The sequence below is a fragment of the Balaenoptera ricei genome, chromosome X (assembly GCF_028023285.1).
Source record: "Balaenoptera ricei isolate mBalRic1 chromosome X, mBalRic1.hap2, whole genome shotgun sequence".
NCBI classification, from domain to species: domain Eukaryota; kingdom Metazoa; phylum Chordata; class Mammalia; order Artiodactyla; family Balaenopteridae; genus Balaenoptera; species Balaenoptera ricei.
The window spans coordinates 44,434,248-44,444,673 of NC_082660.1; the positions used below are offsets into that span (position 1 = coordinate 44,434,248).

The window sequence follows — 10,426 nt, forward strand, 5'->3', positions numbered from 1 at the left end:
GAACCACTTCAGTTTCCCAAGGCCCTGAGCTGGCGCTCTAACCTCCAGGTCATTGCACATGCTGTTCCCTCTGCCTAAAACATTTTCACTCTTTTGTCTTTTGCCTGGCTAACTTTGACTCATTGTTCGGCCAGGTTAGGTTCTCTTGCCATCTATATGCTTCTGTAATCCACTAATCTTGGTTCTACTACACTATATTATAATTGCTTAATTGCCTTCCATGCTCACCTCTGTAGGTCAGAGATGATGTCTACTTTGCCCATTTTTGTACCCCTAGGGCTAGCACATGATATGCAGTTAATAAATATTTGGTGAATGAATGAATGATTATTTCACAGATTAGCAAATTGAGGCAAGAGAAGATAAGTGATTCTCTTACCCAGGGACTGGAATCCAGGTCAACCTGAATCCAAGGTCTGTCTTCTCTGTGCTCCACAGAGCTCAGTTACACTAGTCTAGTATATCCAGTAGTCCAGAAGAGAGAATACAGGTAGGGGACATCCACAAGGAAGGGGAATTCGCCAAACTGAGAGATGCTTTTCATCAGGGTTCAGTTCAGAGCCGTTTGCTGTCAGGAAGCCTGGGTTCAAGTCTCCTCTAACCAAGTGTGTGCTGCTTTGGGTCTCAGTTTCCCCATCTGTGAGTGAGGGGGCTAGAGCAGATTATGTCCATGGGGCACGTCTCAGGACCTCCTAGCCTACCTCACTGGCTGCAGATTCACCTCTTCGAGCACCCTCTTTCATTTCTCCTAGATCCCCATCTTCCACAACACACCAGCAACCATCGACCTCCCATACCTTTTCCCATAACAGCCCTTCTACTAGTTAAAAGGAATTGAAATTGGAGTATTTTCAACCCCTCCAGCCCAACCCAGCCCCAAACCCACAGAGCCAGGAGGTGCTCATCCTCATCTCTCCTCTCAGGTTTTATTGACTGATGGAAACTACATCTTTGTCAGCCACCAGCTCCACAGGGACAGTGCTGGGGACAGGGAACCTGAGATGATACCAGATTTCAGCCTGAGAGCAGACAGAGAGTTCTGGAAGGTGACCGAAGAGGGAGAAGAGAGAGGGATATGTGAACAGGCATTGTCGGGGAGGAGGAGGAGATCAAGAAGTTCCTCCTGCCTCCTACAACTCCCAGAGCTCAGGAACAACCCAGGCTTCAGCCCCTGCCACTTCTGGACTCCTGCCCAAGAACATGGAATCAGCCCATGATCTCCAAACACAGCCCAGCTCTTGCCAGCTGCCAGGCTTTTATCTCAGCCAGTCCAGACTCCAGCCCAACCCAGGAAGGAAGCAAGCCAGAGAAGAGAGAAGGAGGAGTAGTTAGAGGTGGCCCCTATGATTAGGGCAGATGTAAATACTGCAGCAAACTGGGCAGAGGCTTTGCATAATGTCACGGCAGCAGCTGCTATTGCTAGAGTTTGCTGGGGGCCCAGTGGAGGATGGGGTTGCGGGGACCCGTTTCCAGCAGCCAGGGAAGGGGGGTGGTGTTTGTGCTATCTGTGTGTGTTGGGAAAGGCAGCCTGACCCCTGAACCAAGGTCACTGCTGAGGCCACAGCCCATGAAGCCTGTGGTTGCATTCCAAGCTTTGGAATTTGAGAGTTGTTGGGCCCGGTGGAGGGTGGGGACTTCTTCTAGAGGCCAGATCAGAAGTGAGGGTTCTCTTCTCTGAACCCCCAAACGTCCACAGCTCAGCCAGAGAGAAGAGGAAGTTTCACCTCTTCTTCTTGGGCCAGAACTCCTGAGGGGAGGAGCATGCAGGAGGCCCGCTTGGGTAGAGGGGCCAGTCCCAGTGTGCTGGGGCAAGGAGGCTGGGGGCCTGAGGAAGTCCAGTGCTTCAGCTCCCACAAGGAAAACTGTCTGGGGTAGGGGAAGTTTCCCTTTCCCTGGCTATTTCCCCACCAGGTGGGCCATTCCATGGAACTCCATTGCATAGTTCTCAGTGGGGGGCAGAAGGGGTCTCCAGGCTGCCCTTCTCTGCATCCCCAAAATATGGCTTTGGAAGGGAGCCTCCAAGAATTGGGAGAGCGCTCTGGATGGGCAGGCCCGTCCCTCAGAGGGAAGAGATCTTGACAGTCTCGGGAAGGAGGCAAGGGGTACCCAGGCTGGAGTTCCTGAGGGTGCTGCTGGCCCCACTGCCACCACCGCCAGGGGAGGAAGGTTGGCTCTCATCTGGGGTGTTGGCAGGAGGGGTGGGGATACTGATGATGGCAGCCACGAAGTCCCGGCTGTCGCAGTTCAAGTCAAGGCTGTCATGGGGCTTGGCATTGAGGCTTGAGCGGCTGTGGATAAGGGTGGGAAGATGGAAGGTTCTTAAAAAGTCATCTTAATACTTGCCACGACAATCATGACATTTATTGAGTGCCTACTGGGTCCCTGGCACTGTGCTAAATGCTTCCCCTGCACCCTCAATTATGGTGGTGCAGAGTGAGGGCTCTGGAGTCAAATAGTCCTGATCCCACTTCAACCACACTAAACCTCTGTTCTCTCATCTGTAGCATGGGAATAACAATGTTTTCTACCTCACAGAGATGTTGTGGAGATTAAATAAGATAATAAATGATACAAAGTGCTCAGAGTAGTGTCTGCAACATAATGAGCACACACATAAAAGTGTTATCTATTGTGGTTACTCCTCGCAGTGCCAGAGTCCTCACAACAGTCTACTGTAAGATCTACACAATCTGGTCCCTGTTCCTTTCTGATTTTACCTCCTACCACTCTCCCTCTCACTCACTCCACTCTACTCACAGAAGCTTCCTGGCTGTGTCTCTAACATGCAGACCCATTCCTGCCTCAGGGCCTTTGCACAGGCTGTTTGCTCTGCCTGGAAAGCTCTCCCTCTAGGTATCCACATGGCTCATTCCCTCTCCTCCGTCAGATCTCAGCTCAGATGTCACCTCAGCAAGACCTTCCCTGACCACACTGTTAAAACTGCATCACACCCTGTTCTACACTCTCTATCCCCCATCCCTGATTTATTTTTCTCCTTGGCACTTAACACACTGCATCATCTGTGTATTTGTTTTTTAACTGTCTCATCTCACTAGAATAGAAGTTCCATAAGCTCAGGATTTCTGTCTGTTCTATTCACTGCCAAAATTGAACTAAACTCCTAAACTAAAGTGAATTCCAAAATGCCCCAAATTGTGCCTAGCATACAGTAGATGCTCAATAAATGTTTATTGAAAGTACAAATGAAAAATGAGGAGTTCCAGACAAGATAAGCCCAAGCTTCCAGCATGGAGGAGTTTGGGTTTGAGCTTGACTTGCTAGGAGGCCTGGAGTCATGAAATCTCAGACCCCTTGGTCCAAGCTCTGAGCTTCCCCGGGAGAGGGGTTGCACAGCAGGTCAGCGTGCTTACCTCTGAGGGGCAGGGCTCCTCCGCAGCCCTGCCAGCGTGTCCAGCTCCTGCATGCTGCCACGGTTGACCGAGGCAGTGGAGTTGGCAAGGCGGATGGCACGGCGCTTGGCTCTGCGGGGGCAGCAAGAGGATAGCAGGCTGCCAGGCCCCACTGGCTGGGAGGACACGGAGGTGCTGCGGCTGGTGCGGCCACCCAGCGAGACAGCGCCCAGGGCCTCACTGAAGGTTAGCTCATCCGTGAACTCATGGCACTGTGGGCAGAAGGGAGGCATGGTCACAGGGCACCACAAGGAAGCTGACCTCACCCCCAGGCCTTTGCTTAGGCCATTCCTTCCTTTCTGTAAGTCGCTCTCTCTTCCCTTCCCTTGCCCACCCTTCAAGGCTCAGCTCTACTGGGGCCTCTTCCAGGAAGCCCTGTGTGATTTCCACAATTAGTAGTGAGCCTCCCATCCCAGGAGGGAGCTGGCTTGGTGGCAAAGGGACCCCCTTCATTCTGCCACACCACCTCTCATTAGGCCTCACCGTTGTCTTCTCTAGACAATGCAGCAAGTGGTGATGTTGCTGCTCAAAGGCAGAACGGTTCCTGACACACAGCGCCTGTTCTTCCCCACTGCTGCTGTCCTGGAGCGGATAGAGCAGAGGGATGAGGTCAGCACCTTCCTCCTCCCATCACTGCTCACCTCCCACCCCAATCCAGGCCCCTATCCACCTCAAGACCCCCGTTCTGCTTGTACTGCAGGAAGGCGTTGGTGGTACCACTCTTTGCCAACCGGATCCTTGCCAAGCGCACCTTCTGCAGAGAGAGGAGGAGATAGAATGTCAGGTGGGCAAACATAAGAGTAGACCGGCTTGGGGTGTGGGGAATAGGAGGTACTCAGATGGAAGGTGCAATTACCTGCTGTGCTCGGCGCTTGTCAGCACGCTGGTTCTGGTGGTAGATGCGGCTAAAGTTGGACACAATGACTGGCACAGGCAGAGCAATGACCAAGACGCCACTGAGTGAGCAGATGGATCCGAAAATCTTGCCAGCAATGGTGCTGGGCACCATGTCTCCGTAGCTGGGGCCGGGGGAGGTAAGCCAAGGTCAAGAAAAATACCCACCCACCCCTCAGTCCCCCACTGCATCCCATCCAACTTGACTCACTCTGCAACCCTGGCCAGGCACTCAAACTCTCTGGTCTCAGTTTCTTGCTCTGCAAAAATTGGGGAATGACCTCTCTGGCCACCAGTGGGGGTCAAATGAGGAATGGGCCCTCAGCCCCTACTGTCTGCTGCCCCCATCCAAGCCGTGCACCGGGCATCTGAGTCAGCTGGAAATCTATTAATACCAAGCATAGGGGGGAAGGAGGAAGTCACAGGCAGTAAATATAGCCTCCCGGAGAGAGAGTCCCACCACCACAAGCCAGCTAAGGGGCTCTGAGTCCTGGGAGCAGTGCTCTGTTGGTTTTGCTTGTGTCTGTCTTACCTTCTCTAGGTAGCACCCCGTCTTATTCCCCCAGGGGAAGCCTTGAAACTGTCCTCATATTAAAAAATAGGGGGGGAGCCTTGAAACTCCTCCCTCCCTTTCTCCATACCACTCCCCCTCCCATGGAGATGGAGCAGAGCCAATCTTACCAACTTGTTTGGTTGGGGGTGGGGGGAGTGAAGCTCAGCAAGGTTCCATAACTGATTTGCTCAAAATCACACAGCATACTCTTGTTCTAACCACAGGACCAATCAGATCCCCTCCACAGAAACGCAGCCTCTGCAGTCTTCAGCCTCTAGGCCTTTGCCCCCAACCCCCTCCCCCAGGATGCCTCTTCCTTATTTCTTTACTTTGACTCATTTGAAAGTCTCTCCAACTTGGCCATTTCTGGCTCTGTGATGTGTCATCTCTGACTGTGTCCTCAACTATGAGACATCCTCCCAGGGTTGTTGTGAGGACTGAATAGGATAAAAAGACATCAAAATACCCAGTTCCAACCTGTTCTCAGTGCTCAGTATTTGTCAATACAATCCTGAAACTCCAACCAGAGTTAATTTCTACTTCTTAGAAAACTTAAATCAATTTTTCTGTTCTACTACTGAGGTACTGAGTAATCCCAATGTATCCGTTCAACAGGTACTGAGCAGCAACTGCATACCTAATCCCAGTGATAGGAATTTAGAAAAGGACCACAGTATCTGCCCTAGACAATGTCTTTAAGAACAACATGAGTTTGGTGATTTCATTTGATGCATTTATCCCATTTCCTCTCAAGGACTGGCAGTAAAAAAAAAAAATGATGCTGAAAATATCTTGTTCTGGGGAAACATCAAGGAATCACCGAGCCACAGAGGTAGTGCCCCACACAGCAGATGAATCTAAAGGGTTGAGAGACATGGGTCCTCAAGATGGAAAAAGGGGTGATAGAAAGCGAATATCTATTTATCCTGTACCAGAAACATTCAGATAACTTTCATAACCATGATGTCACTGAATCCCCTCTGGATGTTGAAGGGATCATCATTTCTCATTTTGCAGAGGGGAAAACTAGCCCAGAGAAAACAAGGTCAACAGAAAGAGTGCAGCTAAGACCATCGTTGAACCCAAGTCTCCTGACCTGAAAATTAAGGCATTGTCAGAGCTGGGAGGGACTTGGAGATTAATCCAACTCCCTCACTTTTTACAGATGACCAAATTGAAGTTCAAATAGAGAGAGAGAGATCATTTATCTAACCTTTTTAATTTTACAGAAAAGGTGAGTGTAATTGACTGATCGGGCAGCTCCCTACACAGGGTCTGCACTCACCCAAGTGTGGTCATGGTGACAATGGTATACCAGAAGGCCGCGGGGATGCTAGTAAAGTTGGTCTTGTTTGTGCCCTTCTCGGCATAAAACATAACAGTGGCGAAGATGATGATGGCCATGGTAAGGGAAAAGAGGAGAAAGCCCAGCTCAGAGGCACAGCTCTTGAGTGTGTAGCCCAGAATCCGCAAGCCCTGTGAGTGCCTGGAGAACTTGAAGATACGGAATACCCGGAACACCCGCAGGGTGACAAAGGCGCCCGAGACATCCTCATTCTTGGGCACAAGGAGCCCGATGTAGTAGGGCAGGATGGCCACCACGTCGATGAGGCTCATTACACTCCGCAGGAAGCGGCAACGGCTAGGGGCCGCGAACAGCCGCAGAAGGTATTCACCTGTGAATATGAGTACACAGGCCGTGTCCATGCAGAAAAAGGCCAGCGGGAAGCGCTCGCCGCAGGGCTGCTCCCTCGGGGGCCGCCGTGCAGGGCCGCGGCACGGAATGGTCTCAACCACGTTGGCGATGACCGACACGGCGATGAAAAAGCCGGTAACGTAGTAGAAAACGAGGGCCGCGGTGCTCGTGTGTGGGTTCTCGAAGGCCCGCCAGAGCCGCTGCCGCAGGGAACTGCCAGCCGGCAGGGATGGGCCGTCCCCGGCCTGCTCGGCCTCCTCGTCCTCCGCCAGGCGCTCAGCGTTCTCCTTCTTGCGGTCCCGGTACTCTTCGAGGCAGCAGTCGCCCACGAGCTCAGGCACCAGGCCATAGAAGGCCAGCTCTTCGTCAAAGGCCTGGATGCACTCCTGCCGTGGGCAGTGCAGTCGGCCCGTGCGGTAGAAGTTGAGCACGTGCCGGAACATGTCTGGGTCGCGATCAAAGAAGTACTCGCCTGAGTCGGCGTCATAGAAGAATTCCTTTTCAGAACTGCCCAGCAGAGTGTCTGGGTAGCGGTCCAGCGTGTTCTTCCAGGTCTCAAAGCGCCGTCCGCTCACGTTCACCACCAGAACCTCATCCCCTCGAGATGCCTTCACCCCCGGCGCGGGGGGCAGGGGCTGCTGGGCCAGGGGCAGCCAGCCCACCGCGGCCGCCCGTGCAAAAGGCAGCCATGTGGCCACGCCTGCTGCCATCCTGCCGCGCCCCAGGCCCACGGAGACTTGGGGGGGGGTGGCCTTTAGGAGAATGTGGCTGTCTCCAGGATGGTGGAGGCTTGGAGAGGCCCTGGGCCACTCGCACAAGGAAACTGGGGGTGTCTAGAGAGGCCAAGAGGAACCAGGAGGAGGAACTAGAGAGATGGGCAAGGGCTTGGGGGACATGTAGAGGGTCTTAGAGGGACCAGGGCGATGTCTTGAGGGAGTGAGAAGGGGCTAGGGGACATGGAGAGGAGCAGAAGAGGGGCGTCTAGAGGTGCCAAAAAGGATCTGAGGGAGTGTTTAGAGAGACTGAGATGATTCCAGAGGGGTCAGCACTGCCTGAGAGGTATCTGGGGGTGTCTAGGATGAAGCAAGAAACACTGGGAAGTTGTCCACACTCTCAAGAGTTCTGAGGGAAGGAAGAAGGGACTGGAACCGCTTAGTGGGGTTGGAGAGGGGATCGGGGCATCCGGAGGGGGTAGAAGTGGAACCAGAGGTGTTTGCAAGAGGCTGAGAGTGTCTGGAGGGGGATTCTGAAGGAACTGAGAGAGGTGAGGAGGGTTGTCCAAACTCTCAAGACTTCTGGGGAGAAGATAAGGGGGTTGGAGCCCCTTTGTCGATCTAGGAAAGGGGTTGGTGCATCTAAGGGGTGGCTACAGAGCCAGGAGTTTGTAAAGAGGCCGAGAGGTGTCTTGGGAGTGCCTAGAGCTGCCAAGAATAGCCTGGGGGTGGGGTGTCCACACTCTACCGGAGTTCTGGGGAAGGAAGGAGAGGTGAGGCCCCCTAGCGGGGCTGGAGAAGGGGGTGGGGTATCTAAAGGGTTAGATATGGGGCCAGGTTATTTTTCAGAGGCTGAGAGGTGTCTGGTAGAGAAGGGTATCCAGGGGGGCTGAGAAAGCCTGGTCCACCCTCTCAAGAGTTCAGGGGGTAGGGAAGGGACCTGGAGAACCCCTCAGGGCTGGGACTCAACTGGAAGGAAGTTGGGCACAGCCCCAGAGCACCCAGAGAATCAAAAAAGACTAAGATAAGAGGAAGATGGGGTCCCCCTCAAAATGGGTTGGAGAGCAGGGTGGGGTGTTGAAAGGGTGTGTCTGCAGGGAGGGGGGGCTCCTGGGCCTTACAGGAGCCCAGGAAGGCCGGGATCAGGCTGCGTCCCACCGTTGGGGGCTGGTCTGGGGAAACCACACCCCGAGGGGCTGGTGGTATGTGCTGGGCAGCGGCAGAAGCAGCAGCGGCAGCAGGACGAGAGGAGGAAGAGGAGAAGCAGCCACAGCCAGGCCTGGGAGAGGAGAAGGCAGCACAGGCAGGAGGAGGGGGCTGGGTCCCTGGAAGGAGGCTCTGGAAGGACAAGGTCCAGTAGGACGCTTGGGGACTGTCCCAGGATGGGCTAGGGCCTGGGGGCTGGACCAGGGAAGGACAAGGACAGCACTGTTGGTGGCCCCCTCCCCCTCCCCATAGGGCCGTCCTCACCTGTGTCCCCGCTGCAGCAGCGGCAACAGCGGTGGGGCTGAGGGTACCAAACACCGGAGCTCCTGCCCCACTCTGCAGAGCTGCCCAAGTTCTCCACCTCCTCTGGCTCTCTCTCCCCGCCCCTCTGAGCTTGCCGGGAGATGGAGAGAGAGGCAGGGAGGGGCCTCGTGGCTCCCAGAGCCCCCTCCCCTAGGACTGCCTGAGAGGGACCCTGGGGAGACTCCGCCTCCTACAAAGCTGGTTGGGCCTCAGTCGCGTCATCTGGAAAATGGGGGTGGCAGGGAGCTTTGCCAATTCTCCCCACCTCCTTCCTGGACTCCCCCCTCTTCCTGCCCAGATCCTACCCCCTCTGCCCCCAGGGGCCCCCACCCCCACCCGTCTGAATCAGCAGCACTTAGCAGATCCGATCGATGGGGAGGCGTCTGTTAATGGCCCCAGAGCGGGGAGTGCCACGGGGAATGATGCAGCGCTGTGTCCCCTCCCTGCCCCCTAGGCTGGAGAAGGGGGGGTGCGGGAAAACTGGTGGGGGGTGTTTCTCTAGAGGCCAGGCCCCCAAAGCTGCTCCCCAGTGGTGCTAGAGGGGTTAGAGTTCTGCTCTAACCAAGATTGCTGCCGTGGGACTGGAGCACTGTCCTGTTTGCGGATGTGAAACGTCAGGGGGCGGGGGTGGGTAAGGGGAGTACAGATGGGGACAAGCCAGGTCCCACCTCCACAGCAGGTTCTCCCCCAGGCAGGCCCCACTCTGAGGTGCAGTCTCCGTCATCTGTCCACATCCAGGAGCCTCAAATCATGCCTCCTCCGCTAGAGGGCTCTGCTCCTGGGTAGCAAGAGCACTGGGTACCAAGTGCCTCAGGCACGGGTGGGTTCAAGCCCCAGCTGTGCCACTGACTTATGTCCTTGAGCAAGTGACTTGCATTGTTTTTTTCTTTGTCGGATGCAGAGTTAGCCCAGCTTGATAGTGTCGTTAGGAGCAGTAAGTGGAGTGATGTGAAAGGGGCAGGGCACACAGAGGATGCCTTACCTTTAGCAGTTAAAGGTGTGTGGAAATGGGGGAGCAGTAATGCAGGGCCAATTTTTGCCTTTCAATGGATTTATCCATCCATGTAATCCCCCATTTGCTCATCACACTCCTGATTTGTCCATTTGTCCATCCCTCCTCCCACCCACCACCCACTTATCCATCCATTCTCCCCCTCACACAGCCAATTACTCTGTCCTTCCCTCTACCCACCCATCTGTCCATTTAGTCATTAATCCACCTACCTATTCACTCATCCATTTGTATATTCACCCCATCTACCCCTACCCATATGGATCCCCCACCACCCAACTATCTGTCCATCTACCCATTGTTCTATCATCTATTCACCTACTCTTTACTCTTCCCATTAGCTCATCCATCTATCTGCCCACTCATCCATCCACACATTCCCCTAGCCATCCATCTGTCCATTTATACCCCCACCTATCCATCCTCTACCTATCCACCTAGCAATCCATTTGTCCATTTATTCATCCAATCACCTATCCATCCATTTATTTCCCAACCTATCCATCATCAATCCATGCAACCTTCTACTTATTTATCCATCAGTCCATCCAACCACTTATCCATCCTCCCATCTATCTACTCATCCATACCCACACCCCACACACATCCACCCACATACATATCTGCAGATATTTCTGC

At 54.0% G+C, this 10,426-nt stretch overlaps 1 protein-coding gene across 1 annotated transcript; it reads right to left on the bottom strand.

The window, feature by feature from the left end:
- Positions 1-2,059: 2,059 nt before the first annotated feature.
- KCND1 (potassium voltage-gated channel subfamily D member 1) lies at positions 2,060-7,263 on the bottom strand. Its single transcript, XM_059910764.1, has 6 exons — positions 6,143-7,263; positions 4,267-4,429; positions 4,081-4,164; positions 3,894-3,992; positions 3,372-3,622; positions 2,060-2,288 (listed from the first exon to the last, which is right to left on the bottom strand). The coding sequence occupies exons 1-6, from the start codon at positions 7,261-7,263 to the stop codon at positions 2,060-2,062; spliced, it is 1,947 nt and encodes a 648-aa protein (XP_059766747.1).
- Positions 7,264-10,426: the final 3,163 nt, after the last annotated feature.